This window comes from Ptychodera flava, chromosome 4 (genome assembly GCF_041260155.1).
Source record: "Ptychodera flava strain L36383 chromosome 4, AS_Pfla_20210202, whole genome shotgun sequence".
In the NCBI taxonomy this organism is placed as follows: domain Eukaryota; kingdom Metazoa; phylum Hemichordata; class Enteropneusta; family Ptychoderidae; genus Ptychodera; species Ptychodera flava.
In genome coordinates, this window is record NC_091931.1 from 26,803,054 (window position 1) to 26,819,354 (window position 16,301).

The 16,301-nt window shown below is 37.3% G+C and overlaps 1 protein-coding gene across 1 annotated transcript; it reads left to right on the top strand.

The window, feature by feature from the left end:
- The first annotated feature begins 394 nt into the window (after positions 1–394).
- LOC139131321 (uncharacterized) lies at positions 395–14,669 on the top strand. The gene is made up of 9 exons (XM_070697327.1): positions 395–538; positions 3,367–3,507; positions 3,869–5,345; positions 5,637–5,774; positions 6,788–6,961; positions 7,767–7,916; positions 8,626–8,766; positions 9,381–9,512; positions 9,683–14,669. The coding sequence occupies exons 1-9, from the start codon at positions 497–499 to the stop codon at positions 9,712–9,714; spliced, it is 2,427 nt and encodes an 808-aa protein (XP_070553428.1). The 5' UTR covers positions 395–496; the 3' UTR covers positions 9,715–14,669.
- The last annotated feature ends 1,632 nt before the right edge of the window (positions 14,670–16,301 follow it).

Sequence of the window (16,301 nt, forward strand, 5' to 3'; positions counted from 1 at the left end):
GAACACTGAAATGAGAGAAAAGACGACGGAACGATTGGACAAATAATGCTTAATCACATGTAGTCTGCTATTCAACCCTGTCAAAGAATTTGTAATGAGAAGTTAGCAGTAGTTAACCAAGAATTTGAAATCCGACTAAAATTTTTCGTTCTCTTTGATCTTTGGCAACACATTGTTCAAAATAGTTGGCAGGAAACGCAGAGCAGCTGTATCAAGTGCAGAAGCGTGTGAGGACAAGCTTCGATGTAAAGAGTTACATCTGTCTTTCATGTATTAGTCAAACAGTCGTGTCAATTGGCCCAGAGAAAAACAACGAACCTGCATCATATTCTTGAAAACCTTTTTTCTTGTGAAAAGAATCAATACTGAAAAGTCCGTGTAACTTATTCACGTTAACAGGTTTACTTGAATACACGAGGTCTCCCAATCCACTCTTCTCAGTCAAGATGATATCCTTGCCAAAATCCGTGAGTCTTACGAACAAGAACGACCAGTGATGGATTCCTTGAATCCAATGAAAGGAGCCAGTGTAGTGCACGTGAGTATCAATAACGTTTGCATCGATCGGACAGAGAAGCATTGCACAAACTTTTCTCTAATGTTACGTGCAGAGAAAACGAACAAAAGGGTGAACTCAGCAGTTAACGTTTAAACAAAATTTATTACGAAAATAAAACTAATTGCTAAGTCAGGGATAGAGTACAAGCTTTAAAAGTGTACAGACTACTTATCTCAGCTGGGACGGCAAAGCTCCAGTCTCAGAGTTGTAACAGTCAGTCGGATGAATGAACAGTCCTTTGGCTTGCAGGCTTGAAGTTGCACAAAGTCCACAGAGTAAATCCAGCGTTGGCAGTGAAGGTCTTGAAAAGTCTTGAGAATGACTACTGCTGGGTTTCCAAACACATGTAGTAACACACAAGAGACACGATCCCAAAGTCTGACTGGAAGCTGTGCACGTCCCTTTTATACACATGTGCTTACATAAGGGCATATAAGAACAATCTAGAACTTTTATTGACATGCTAATTACTGTTCTAAAATTATCTCTCTTACACAACTAATCAACTTTCCAGAACATTCCAAACATGACTAATTGAATTCAAGGTTGTGAGGTCATTAAGGGCAGTGACCTTGAGAATGTTCTAGACTAATTGAACTCAGGTCATGATGAGTGTGGGGGAAATGACCTACATAACACTAATCGTTGTATTGCTGCTGCCTGTCGTTTCCGAAAACATGGTATTCAATATGTGGAAATACTTTGTTATGATGATCATCAGTAGGTTTCCTACAAAGAGTGGTATCTCCTCCTTGCACATATCTGACTGATGCAAATGATGTCCTACAAGTAGGGGGGGGTGCTGTTACATACCTCGTATTGGGACACATTTGGCGCATTGAATTGCATAGAGTTTTTAGAGCCCTGGACAAGATTACCAGTCTGGCGAAACTGCTGGAACATCTTCACTCTGAACCAGCTAGAGTGTAACAAGGCATTCACTTTACCTGTGTTTTGTTTCCTCCATTTGTCAACCTGTATTTTTTAAGTTGGTTCTTAACCCTTTGAGCGCCAAAGTCAACTTTTGTCACCTTCACAAATATACCACAGTCAATTTTTTCAGAATTTTGCTAGAATTTTGCAAAAACAATGCAGTCAATGGGATATGGTGTCCATTTTGTCCAAAATTACCAAAAAATTCCAGAAAAATTTATAAAAATTTGAAAATTGTTGCACTATATTTTAGTAGGAAAAATTACAGCACTCCAGGGTTAAATTTCGATTCTGGCACTACTGCGTCTATCTGCTTGTTTGTCAGCCATTGTTAAAATTTAAAGAAATCTCCGATGGCAGATGTGGAATGCATCAATACAAGCATTGCAACTGCAGCTGCCTATTTTGACCAATGACCAATTTGCCAAAATGCTTTGAAAGTACATTGATTGGTTTTGCTAAATAAAGCACAACATTTTCTGTCAAATCAGAGAGCATGTGAGTTTTCCAAGCCCTTGCAGCAGGAGATCCACTGATGTTGGTCAGTTGACGTTCTACCTTTCGGTACTCGGCCACGTAATTGTACACTTACAAGTAACTTGTGATTTAACACAACTCTGAAACAGCCGAATTGGAAGTCGGAACTTTCACTTTAAACGAGAATCAGTGACAAATTGCTTCCAACTCTTCTGCAGTAGCAAACGATACATACGCCATGATCCAAAGATCGTTTGGGGAGCCGTCACTATTTACGGTCGGCCTAGGGAGGTCGGAGGAATTTCATCGGAAACGGTAATTTCTTGTAACCCCCCTTGCCAACCTGAAGAATTCGAGTACCCATTTCTAAACACAGAAATTTTGACTGACACCCCAACCAAATAGAAAGTTAAATATCAAGACTTGTATTTGTAAAATTTGCAAGAACATAGCAATTGTAAAGACCTTTCATATCCTTGTGTACCCTGCTAGGTTATCATCGGTTATCTCATGACGGTTGAAAAAGGTGAAACCAACAAGATGAAATCAAAGTCACAATACAATGTAGATATAAAAGCTCATGCTATATCCCATATCCAACCATATGGTATTGTTTACGTTGGATGGGTATCATGACACGGCTTTCACCAAGCTATTTGACAGAGCAGAATTTGAAAGTACAGTGGGGAGGACACGCAGGATTCTGAGAGGGAAAGTGTCAAAGGAAGTTTACCCTCTTGTGTGGAAAACTTACAGAAATAAATGTGTGCAATGGTGTAGTCTGGTGCAATATGAGATTTTTTTAATTTGTAATTTTACTTCGTAAAACTGTTAGAATACCTAAAGGGAGAGAGCGCGAGAGGCGGGTGTCCCCTTCTCGCATCAAAATTTGAGACATTGATGTGTGAAATCGTGCAATCTGAGAGGTATTTCAAATCATTTTGCACCAAAAATTGAGAACCCCTTTCTTTCTTTATCTTCACATTTTGAGCAACCCCCCCCCCCTTGTAGCTTACAATTTTTTGAGTGACCCCCTCACATTCCTCCGACCCCCAGGCCGTAAATAATGACGGCTCCCTTAGACCCTTTAGCTTTGTGGTTTTAAAGATAACAAGTGCAGAGAGGCCAGCGCCTACTATCATCCTATATGAAAAGTACAGAAGTGAAATGTAACATGACCCACTTTTTAAATATCTTGAAATTAATGAAAGTATCTAAACCTTCGGCTCACACGTCACACAGTTTTAGGATGAACAATTACATCCGGGCGATATAACATTGTATAGTTCTTGCAGTAAATCATTACAAAGCAGTAATTACAACACTTCAATCATTTGGGTAACTGAATGCTCTTTCCCGAAAATATTTCCGACATGATTGCACCCATTTTTTTCAAGGTGATAAATGGTTTACCAGGCTGTGGAAAGACGGAAATTTCCATACAATATGTTCTCAAAAATATCGACCTTTACTCAGGAGGCATTATCTGGATAACAGCAGAGTCTACAAGTACAATGGACTATGGATTCAAACACATGGTAAGACTGTATACAAGCTCGTTAATTCATTCACTATGCCATCATTGTCCTAAACGTCCTAGCCCTAAACGTCCTACTTCGTGAAATGAAAGTTTGTCATTCCATTTAAAGTTTGGCAACTTCCGATATAAAGAAATTTTATAGCTACTCCTATAAGAATATTCTCATATAAACTTACGCCTGATGAAGGTGCTATTTTGGATGTTGTCATTTAACAATTATCTGGAAAATTATGCCCGCAGAATTAGTCGTCTGTCATCTAAATATATCAGAAGTAACTTTGAGGTATAATTTCATATTTTCGCCTCGCAAGTTACCTTAAACGTACGTTTCCAACAGTGCAATATTTTGCTTACCTTAGTGCAAAACGTTGAGATTGACTCTGAAGACGGATTTCAATGCGGTTTCAATTCATAATGCCATCACTGATTGGTTTGAAGAGAATGTAGACTGGTTGATGGTACTGGATAATGGCGATAGTGCAGACGTAATCAACCAGTACTTTCCGAAGTTTCCGGACGGTGGACACATCATCATAACCTCACGAGATACCAAATGCGGTCTCAAATTCGGTGTGAAGCCGTTTTGCGTAAAACCTTTGACCCAAGAAGTCGCTGCCCTGCTGCTTTTCAGAGGTGTACATGCACATGAGGGAGACCGGCTTAAGCACACGATTGAGCAGTTGAGAACGGCAAAGGCCAACATGTCAGAGTTAGAGATTCACGACAAGACAAACTACTACGCTCTCTTATGGCTGGCAGGTCCGGATGGTCTTGATGGTCTACCCCTGGCTCTAAATGCTGCAATCAAATATATGACACTAAACAATCGGTCTTTCAAAGACTACAAGGGTTACTACTTGACCTGCTTTGAAGAAGAGATTTTCCAAAATTTCAAGGAAGAGCATCCCTTGAAAGAATGGTTGAAAAAATACAGTTTGTCCGAATATTTTATCCCACTCAGCAGAAAGGTTCAGAAATCACTAGCAGCATTTTTGGACCTGACCGAGGAAGACTTAACCAGCGACGATATAAATATGACAGAAAATGACGCAGATAAGTTCATACATGCAAGAATGCATAATATTGACATAGAGAAGTGGATGCTGGAAAGACAGAGTGTTATAACAACATGGTCTTTGACGTTCAATAGCATTGAGGAGACTCAGAATGGTCAAGAAGCTGTGGAACTCCTCCATCTGTGTGCATTTCTGTCTCACACAATTTCTGAGGAACTCTTCGTGAAGGGAGCGAATCGTCTCGGGGATGGAACCCTGAAGAACGCAATGCTTCAAAAGGTTACCAGCAAACATGGAGAAGAAGACAGAATCCGCAGAAACCTCGACGAAATCCTGCTCAGTCTACGCCGGTATTCATTGGTCGGCACCACGAAAGAAGATGCCGCATCACCTTCCAGATACCAACAGTCGAAACAGCTAACGATCCACCGCATCCTCCAAGAGGTGATCAAACTACAGCTCCAAAAGAAAACTAAAATCAGCAATGTTGTCAGCCATGTCATCATGTTTCTGACAAAGTGGACCCCCTCTGAAGACGAAATGCGCCAGTATTACACAGGACCACGAACACCTCCGGAGTTATTGGAAGAACTTGCGCTCCATACCATCGCCCTAAATAGATCATTGTCTAAGCTTCTGTCTGAGAAGATAATCCTGTCACAAAATCCTGTCCAGCTGCTGAATTCTATCGGCCTTTACCTAAGACACATAAAATGGAGACCCGTAGAAGCAGTCCCTCTTTATAAATCAGCTCTCATGGCGACTAAAGTGCTCACAGCTGATGAAGATCCCCCATTGAAGAACAAACGCCTGGGAGATGGTAGGTAGTGGTTTCAGATTATTTTTGTCAGTGGCAGACAGTCGAAAGCGCAAACGATCAAACTATATTTCTTTTGGGGAATACCGACCTTTGATGAATCTTGTGCGAGATTTCGTTGAAACAGGCACTGTTTTAATGTCTTTGCTTCATAATGACAACAAATATTCTTGGTAGCCACGTACCTTTGCGTGCATCACAAAATCAGGCAATCAACAAAGTTCAAGCGTAAAATACATGCTTTATAACAGCAAACATCTTAGTTTGTCACAACTCTTGTTGTCACTCTTCCAGCCCATTTTCATCTCAGCAGTTCATTGCTGGAAGCAAAAGACGAGGACGGACTGCTGAAACACCTTCACAAGTCTAGAGCTTTGTACATGGAATCTTGTCCTGAGAAAGAGCATGACAGTAACATTGACATTGCAAAAGGTATGTGCTCTCCCTATTCCCTCAGTTGTGTGTTGATTTGTGACATCGCTTTTGCCAGATGTGTGGAATGATATGCCCGCTACTTTCAAAACATTAACATCGACTCGGAGGCTGTATTTCATATCCGAAGGATTCTTTAACAAGCTACTCCTTTCTTGTCCTGAATTCAGTGTCTTTGCTTTGCAAGCAATTCTTCATATACTTTGAATCTTCATGGAACTTGTAATTATAGACACCTAACTACTACAGCAAGGTTAATGACGGGATTAATGAAGGGTATGAGTTCACAGTTAATGCTAATGCTCAGTCTGCATGACTATAATAGCAACTAATAACCTTCAAAACTGTCGATTAAAGTGATGCTTGATTTTGAATAAGATCTTTATGAAACATAGACAACTCAGGTCACTAAATGAATACAACAGATTATAGGAATTTCTACGTGATCTGGTAGGATAAGTGTCATAGTACAAGTATTCCTACCATCCATTGTGAAGTATTCATGGAAAGGCACCATACTGATTGATCTCCCTCCGATTTTGTTTTTGTTTTGTTTTGTTTTGCTTATTATAAACTCTCAGTTAAGCGATACCTTCTGTATATTCATTATTTATGATGAAGGTTTTTTATTATTTGTTACAAATTCATAGAACGTTTTTGTGGAAGTCTTCTTAACACTACTTGTTGCTTTTCGTTTGTTAACAGTGATTATACAAACATTAAACTAAAGGTGCTGTACCAGGAATGCATCGAACGTAGTATCTATGAAATTGCCATACTTACAAATGTTGGTTAGTAGACAACGACATTGAGTGTCATAATGTTTGGATGAGAAAAGTGTTACTCAAAGACGTGCGAAAGCACAAGTGGCAAGATTACGAGTTAAAGATTTCAAACTGCGAATAATTCAACTTGTGAGGTGGATTACATAAATGATGTTCCTACAGACTTGTCTCACACACAAACTTACATCTGATTGCACACGTCTATTTGTTTCCCTCCCTTTTATCCAGTCTATTACGTGGAGGCATCTTCTACTAAAGACTCGCTGTTCCTTGATCGCAAGTTTGATTCTGTTGATGAAAAAATGATAGATTCGGTATTTGAAATGCTGAAGAAATCAATAGCTATCTCTAAAAAGCATTATGAACGTCAAGGTAAAGATTTCGGACCATGGACGGCGATAGGTGAGTGTATTCTATAAAATCTGTTATGAACGTATCTGGAGTCTGGGTTACGCAGTCATTGCACAGATCACTTGATGCAAAACCGGGCTAAATATTGATTGATTAATATACGTACATGAAGTTTAGAGCCTTAAGAAAGAGAAAAAGCGAATGAAAATGATGAGGAAAGTAACATTGACTTACATTGACTTGGGAATTCAAATGCTGTGAGTATGCTAATATCGTTTGTGAAAAGGTTCAATTATCATAAGTAAATTGGCCGGCAAATCAAAACTGTCTATTATGTGCGGATTACATGCCCTCACTGCCTTTGAAGAACATTTGCGTTAGGTGTACATAACAATGAAAAGTCCGCTTTACATTTTTATGGACGTACGTACATGCACTTTCTTAAGGTCGCTTGCCATCATGGGGATGTAGCTTGAATGAGCCATGAACTCCTGTCCGAGTCACATTATAAATATGAACAAGCAGACATTTCTCCGACCATATGAGAGTCATATTCTCAGTGAAGAGTTTGTTCATGTTCGGCATAGCCGAATTGCCGCATCAGTAAATTTTCAGATGTTATCGTACATTGTATGATTGTGCATTAGCCGTAGCTGTTGAAAGGCTGTAGTCAAAAAACAAAGCATGACGTATACAAAAGATATGACGCGTAGTGTGGTGATATGATGCGCAAGATCATACGTAACAAAACTTTTGGCCTTATCTGCGGTTAGAAAAAATCTCGTATTGATTGCAACTGTTTCATAAAATAGTAACAACATTATTAATATTACTTTTTTTTCATTTTACTTCATAGCCATGCACACTCTTGGAGTTTTCCATCTTCAAAGAAAACCGATGACCTTGAAATTCGAAGATATCGAAAGAATTCTGTCGGAGTCATTGGAAATGAAAAGGAAGTGTTGGAACACAAACGGCGACCAAGATCACATCAGCATCGCCATCGGTAAGAAAGTGCCTAGGAATTGTCTAGGATGAAAATTGTACCAAGATAAACCTGATAGTGGGAAAGGTGAAAATAATGACACCTGTTTGATGGAAAATATTATATTACATATATTCCAATTTTGGTAATAGTAAAATATTTGGAAAATGTTAATTACAGTCAATTTTTGTTCCGTTGATCTATAATGGGTTATAATGGCCTTGAAGGCTCTCTATGGCTGGGTTTTGCGATGTTGGCACCACTTTGCATTATTTCAAGTGTGTGTAATGTGTACTAAAGTAAATGCTTATATGTATGCTTGAGTAGAACTCTTTCCTTTGTGTAGTCTGTCTCATAATTGTAATAACTTCTTTCGGTTTCTCTTTCGGCTCCTACTTTCCACCACCCTCGCCCCTTGAAGTAACTTCTTAGCTGTGTTGATGATGTAGATTATGAGCTCGGATCTTATCATTTTTTTGTCGAAATGATACCAACAATTGTCCATCCCCATAAACCAAAAGCCTCCTGATGAATAGGCGCAATACCAACTTGCCATTGACGAAAAATATACCAAACATTATAGCGGAAAGAATTGCTGGATCCTGGCGATATACACTGAACCCTTAGTCTATCTCTGTGGTAGACATTTAAGTGTTGTCGAAAAAATTAGCTTTGAAATATCACACTTCACAAACAATACATACTTCAGTCGTCTGATTTCTTTGTTCAGGGTTGACAGATCTTGGCAGACTCTATCTTGTGTGGAAGAATGAAAGCAAATACAAAGATGCCGAAAACCTTTTGTCGGAAGGCTTTAAGATGATGGAACGGTTATTGCCAGAATACAAGAACTTCAACACTTGGAAACTTGGTACACAAACGCTAACTTTTGAACAATTCGTTAAGAGATACAGGAACATATGTCATGGTCATTTGTATCAAAGTTTGCATTACATTTTGCAGTGTGTGATTACATACTGTATGTGCCGAACATATGTTCATGCCCTTATTCGTACTAGCTCGCGGAAGGGTATGTTTTGCGAGTACAGGATAAGCATCCTCGTCAACGATGGATGTAATGATACGAATGTTTCATAGAGAAATAGAAACATAATTTTTGAGGGCTTATTTCGACAGCATTTTGGCCATAGTCTGTTACCCTTCACTCGTAAAAAGAATCAGTTTTCTAAGTTTGGATGTTGAGACAAGGCTCACTTTGCAGGCATCTAATATGCTAATGCGTATTTGTATACTCATATCTAGCATCGTGTAATAGCTATAAAATTTGCATGCAAAACAGCATGGGAACTATAAGCAAAGACGAATCAATTAGAGGCAACCTTGCCCTGAGAACAGCAACTCCCATTCAGAGTCAAATTAAAGAGATGATCAGAAAATAAACTAGAAATCGTTCTAACCCGTCTTTAACGTCTGTTCGTTCGCATCGACAACTCATTTTAAATGGCACCGATATTATTCCTTCAGGTGCATACCTACTTATGCGTCTGTACATGGCCCTGAAGAATGAACGGAAGACCGAAGAGTACAAGAAAATATTACGCGATGCAGCTGGAGACTTGTATGACAAGTATCTTCACGAAGAAGACCCCTTTAAAGGTAAGTGAATGTAAACGTTTGTTTGTTATTTGGTCATCTGTTCCTAAAATAGGGAACATGGGTAAATGATTTATGAAAGACGAGTTGCTGTTGTTTTGAATTCATCAGTACTTTATTCAATTAACCATTTTTCACTGAATAATTTAAGGCATATATACTTCCCTTTGCAGCATTTCCCGTGGCACGACTCCTGTGGGTTTGAGTGACATACAGTCAAGTGACAAGACAGTGATGTGACTTCATTTATTGGTCGTTATCAGTACCGGGGATAGCGAACCAGCCAATTTTGAGGGAATGGTGACCAGGGGTATTTTACACTTGAAATCATTATTAAGTTCAAACAAGATCAGGCCTATCACAAATACTAGATTAATTTGCTTCTTTTTGGCAGCTGTCCTGGCTGCTCTATTAAAGCCTTACTAGCTGTATCTTTTAGCATTATTTTTATGATCTTACACTGTGACATTGTATGTTCCGTTTTTTTGTAATATTATTAGTGTTTGAAAATGGTACGTGGGAAAATCAAAATGACCATTGAAATTTGAAATTGCTCGTCCAATGTTTCACAAAGGAATCGTTCCCTTATGCAGTAAAAGCAGATATCCCTTCAGACGGTACAATTAAGAGAAAACCAGAGAAAATAGGAAGATATTTTAAGCGCAACAAATTTCAAGAGTTACGGCTAGTTGAGCTTGAAGTTTTCTGGCCTCTATGTACCGGTCTGATGTTTGACAACACTAACAATAGCAGTTACGATGATTTTATATGATATGTTGTTAACTGAGATTTTTCATTTACATTAGCTTGATAATATGGAAGTACAAGAAATATCATAGATGCAGTCGTTATCAAGTCCTGTGTATATTACTTCGTGTACCAATAGTATACATGTATCTATGGAATGTATATTATAGTGTAGTATTACATTTTACATTTTACAGTACTATATTATAGGTTTGTTCATGCCATTGAATTTTGTGACGTCATCCCCTAGATTATTACTGATACTGTATCCGTTTATCCAGTAGTTTGGTCAAAGATGTTTTCTTTATCTGCAAATTCCCTGGTATTGACAAAATCATAAACTACTAGCCATGACATACCCGCGCCTATAGTTGATTCAAGCAAACTTTTCACTCCGTAATGAACTCGGCTTCGCCCCGTACATTATGTTGTGCAAAGTTTCCTTTGGTCCATTATCATCCGGGAGGTTAACATTATTTCGTATATATAGTATGTCTATTAATGTAAACATTATTTTTGCAGCTGTCCTGGCTGCTCTATTAAAGCCCCACAAGCTGTATCTTTTAGCATTATTTTTATGATTTTATTTTCAAACTGAAATAAGTTTTTGAAAATGTACTAACTCAGGGGTGTGTATTCACTTATAGTTAACTACCTGCTAGGAATGAATGTGCAATTTTGAACATAATAAAGATTACACTGCGATTAAATGAGTGTCCACTCATAAAATCGCAGCCACAATGCGCAAAATCAAAACATTGTGGATACTTAGCATACCTGGCAGGCACTGGAATCTTCACAGAAATTGCACAGAGTAGTCCCGTATATCGCATAGGGCTGATCTGTTATATCAGTTACAATACACGGTTAGTGAAATCATAGACAGTATAATCTCGCTTCTGTCTTTGGTTAAATATGACAGCTAGCAATATTTTGAACTCCGATTATTTCTTGTTCGGTACGAACTTTGTTGAGTCATGTTTTGGATGTTATTTTTATTTGATGATCGATTGAATGAAGTAGTCTATGAATTCAGATATACAGTGTGCCACACTACAACAACCGATTAATAGAAGGCGAAGTACCAATTTTTGTAAATGGTAAGGGATGTGTACTTATTGTAGGAGAAACACGTTTTCACACTCTATAATGTAACATCTGTTGTACTCAGGATCGTAATTACCCTTCTTTTGCCGAAAAGTGCAATTTAGTGTTCGAGTTTCTGATTTACTGTATCTAGAACTTTCATTTAAAGGGACATTAGCTGTAACTTTTGACTAATTTTTCACTACTCTGTTTCAATGTATCAACTACAGAATTTTACTATAATCCGATCATTATGACCAATGCCAGGTGTCCTGCTTGCCAACACAGCCTGTACATGTGAAATGACCATTGTTATTGTTGACAAATGTATTCTAGTCCGGACCTGAATACAAATTTTAAACAATAACAATGCAGATTATACTCATATAGGGTATATTTATGAGCTAAATATCAGGAATTTCTCCATGGTTCAGGGATTCAAACGAGAAACTGCAGGTGATACACAGAACAAACAAAATTAAAAAAAATGACCAAAGATACAGCTGATGGATCTTTAATGTAATCGATGTATTCCTTCCTATATTTTTATAATTAGTGTGTCATGGGTTTCTCATCGTTGTGTGCTGTAAATTGTGTGTAGTAATGTTGGGAAACAGTCGTCTTTCAAACCTTTTTATGTAATCTGTTTATTTAGGACCGTGACTACCCTTCTTTTGCAATCATATTTCGTTTATTTCTAGATCACTGTTCTTTCTAAGAGTAACATATTTGTTTCCTGTGATAGAAGATGCAGCTGGCGATTTGCCAAATTTTATGGATTGGAGGTAGTTTTGTATAGGATAAAGCCCGAGTACGAGGGCTCTTCTGGTATATAAAGTCCAACCCAACGATAAAATGTCGAGGCCGCAGGCCGAGACATTTTATCGTAGGGTTGGACTTTATGTACCAGAAGAGCCCGAGTATGAGGGTTTTATCCGACTTAAAAACTATCGCCCCTAACTGATATATTTTCGTTTTCAATGTATTTACATCAACCGTCCCCTTTGTCAATGTAACATGTTTAGGATATGAATTAAAACTTTTATTTGTGAAATAGCCTTCCAATGTAATGGAACATCCTATAAATGCCCTAGGGCACATTATATAAATGCCCTAGGGCACAGCAGATTTTGTGTTGCAGCTGGTTTCCACTGTATTACCAAATTTGAATATTAAAACGTACCAGATGTCTACAGAATATGACATGTTCACTTTTGATTGGACAGTACTTTACTACGGCGCTGTCATTCGTTTCTGGAATTTGGTGACCAGGGCTTTACGTGTAAATAAAACACCCTGAATTGAGCACTCTGATTGGTCAATCAACAGTGGATAGTTTTTAACTGGAGTTAAGATGCAAGTTAATGCTAATTTACACAGTGAGTTTTGTTTGAAATGGCGTTTTTAGACCTTTGGTGTCTCATTATTTACCAGAGTCTCATTTCCCCATGAGATAATTTACATCTTTAGAAGACCGTCTTTTGCTTGGGCTGTGAGGGAATCATGAATGATAAATAACTGACTATTTTTTCTCACTTTGTTCAATAAACATATTGTTCAGCTTCAGTACTTTTTGCTCTATTTTCCGTAGATAAGTTTGTAGGTTGAGAGACAAAAGTGTGTATATTCGATTGAGATTTGATTATGTTTCGATGTAGATATGCAAACCTTTGTTGTGGATTCCGTATAGCCTCTAGAAACGCTTATTGCTGCCGGTGCCAATATATATCATATCTCTTATTAACATATCATAATGAGGTTATAAACGGTGCGCTCGGGTATTTGGTTGCGGATATAAGACCTCTGGGGTGAAAATTAGCATATTTGGCGGGAAATAATCACCGAGCGAACCTCTAATTTTAAACTTTGTTAAAATGGGTCACATGACATAACATTCTTTTTGTTTTTTGTAGTCTTCTTCAAATACTGATATTGGTCCTGCAAATGACTCAGTGTTCATGAATTTATCTTGTGTCAGTGTATGAGATATTATTTTAGCATGAAGGATAACTCCATCTTCAAGTTTATAAACAACTTTCTTAAAATCAGTTTGGTCCATCACAATATTTTCATATGTTAAATATTTGTCTTTATTTCATTTAATATCGAAGCAGCTGTCTTACACGCATCAATTGATTTTATATGATATGTTATCAACTGAGATTTTTCATTTACCTTAGCTTGGTTAGGGGTAATATGGAAGTACAAGAAATATCATAGATGCAGTCGTTATCAATTCCTGTGTTTATTACTTCATGTATCAATAGTATACATGTATCTATGGAATGTACATTATAGTGTAGTATTTTACATTTTACAGTACTATATTATAGCTTTGTTAGTGCCATTAAATTTTGTGACGTCATCCCCTAGATTATTACTGATACTGTATCGGTTTATACAGTAGTTTGGTCCCAGATGTTTTCTTTATCTACATATTCCCTGGTATTGACAAAATCATAAACTACTAGCAATGACGTACAACCGCCTATAGTTGACTCAAGCAAACTTTTCACTCCATAATGAACTCGGCTTCGCCCGGCACATTATGTTATGCAAAGTTTCCTTTCGTCCATTATCATCCGGGAGGTTTACATTATTTCGTATATATAGTATGTCCATAAATGTAAACATTCTTGATTCTATTCCTGTTCGCAATGTTATGATTTTTCTACATTTGCCTTTCATCAACGATTAAAGGAACAAAGTCGACCATTTTTTCATGAATTTTGTTTGATACGAGATACTACATATATTGTTTGACATGTTGAAAGATACTGAATGAATGGGTGACCATGCATATATTCGACCCCGGTTGTAGACACGATACATGAAACCAACGCGAGAATGAATTAATGGTCATGACCATTAATTCATTTTCGCAATGGTTTCATTTAATTTGTCTAAAACTGGGGTCGAATACATGCATGGTCACCCATTCATTCAGTATTTTTCAACATGTCAAACAATATAAGTAATATCTCGTATCAAACAAAATTCATGAAAAAATGGTCGACTTTGTTCCTTTAATAATGGGTACATTATCTGTTTCGATCTTTATATTATACAAATATGCACCATATTAACCAAAGTGAATCATAGAATTTCTGATCAGATATTCAGATTAATGGTAAAATAGTTTTGGATGTTTTTAATATACCTTTTGATGCGTTCAAAACGGTATTGTTTCACTTTTGTTTTCACAACAAATTGTCAAGTATACCCTGCGTTATTGCATCAAAATCACATTCTGCTATTATTTGCAAACTATTGTGTTTCGGTTTATTTATTTGTCATTAAACTTTGTTTATCACTTACGACACCCTATTTGCTTGGGTTAGTGCATTTTATTGTTGACAAGTGGAGCAATGGTACTTTAGGCGCTATTTGAGTTCAACCTGCGAGGAAATAAATCAATTGCACCATGCCATTTCCCAAAAACAATGCCCTCTTTTCTGTTTGGTAAGTAAGTTCTCAGATGACACTAGAACATCACCACATATTTTTCTATTTCGATGTTCCATCATTCCCCTACACTGTAATCTTCAAGTTCAATTGACAAAGGGGACATGAAACCCGCCATGACGTCTCAGACTCTTTCAAAATTACATCATTGCTGAATGGCATGGATATTTACCGTTGAAATTAGTGCACATACGTGCATCGTAAGATCACATCGCGTCTAAAAATCATCCTAAAGATTTATGGAAGAGCAAGAGCATATGTAATATACTTTGTGAGCTAATGTATGATTCTTTTGTTTACGTCCTGACTTCAACATTTCTCCTCGTATTGCTTGATCCAATTTAACTGATTTAGTAGTATCCAGTCCTTCAGATGCAGAACGCTACAACCTGTACATAAATGTTTACATTAAAAAATGGGGCAAATGCGAGTGATGTTTTTTTATTTTTTCTATTCATTTTCTAATTTAATGCTCAAACATTACAGAAAGTATTAAACATAATGAAAGGCTTATTACTCGCAAATAACCCTGTTTAAATGTTTACAGTGGTAAGGACGCAAGGGCATGAAAACTACAGCTGTCAGTCTGTCTATTATCTGTTTCTCAAGACTGCTCACCGCAACCCACATCATAAAAGAAAAAAAATATCCTCGCCTGAAAAAGTCAAGCAAATGTCTACTTCCGTGTCTCTTTCCGTACTATCATGGCTATCCCAACAAATTTCATGTCATAAGTGACAGTTTTTAAAAGCTTTGTTCCAACAACACCATTTGTTATTTCCCACGCGGCTTATGTTTATGAAAACAAAAGGTCAATATGGTATTTCGGCGAAGCAGAGCTTATCTTGTCCTTGTCATTCAATTTTGTACTTCTTGTCTATAACCACAGGTCAGAAAGCTTGTATTATTGAACTTCGTTTCTATAATATTTTTGCCTTGACTCCTCATGCGTCAAATTGTACTTACATTGTAAAGCTTCACATTTCGTAAAATAAGTATGACAATTCCATCTTTAAATTTTTTAAAAATATTTTTCTCATTTTTCCTCATTTTTCTTCAATAATCTCCTTTTCTAAAAGTGATGGTCTAATAGCAACCAAAGTTTGGTTTTAAGTCCTCAGGGATGAACTCATCCTGGTTCGTACAATTTATGATGAAATTTGCATAAGGAAATCTTTTAGGCCTTTGTTGTTGTTTCGTCAAACACGTCCTTCATAAAATCGTCTCGTAGCTTTCAAATTTTATACGTTGGCCTAATGTTTGCATTTTTGGTTTTTGGAAATACAACATGGTTTCGTTAAAGTTTGCAAATAACTTCAGCTTTTAAGATTAATATAACGGTACCGCCACATAATAAAACAAAGAAAAATACTAGGAAAGCTTGACTAGGGAGTACTTTTGAAGAACTGGTTTCGTTTAATTCTCTACCTATCTCAGCTTTTCAAATTAGTGAGAATGTATACGTACAGCCAGATAAGGGTAGTTGAAGAATTG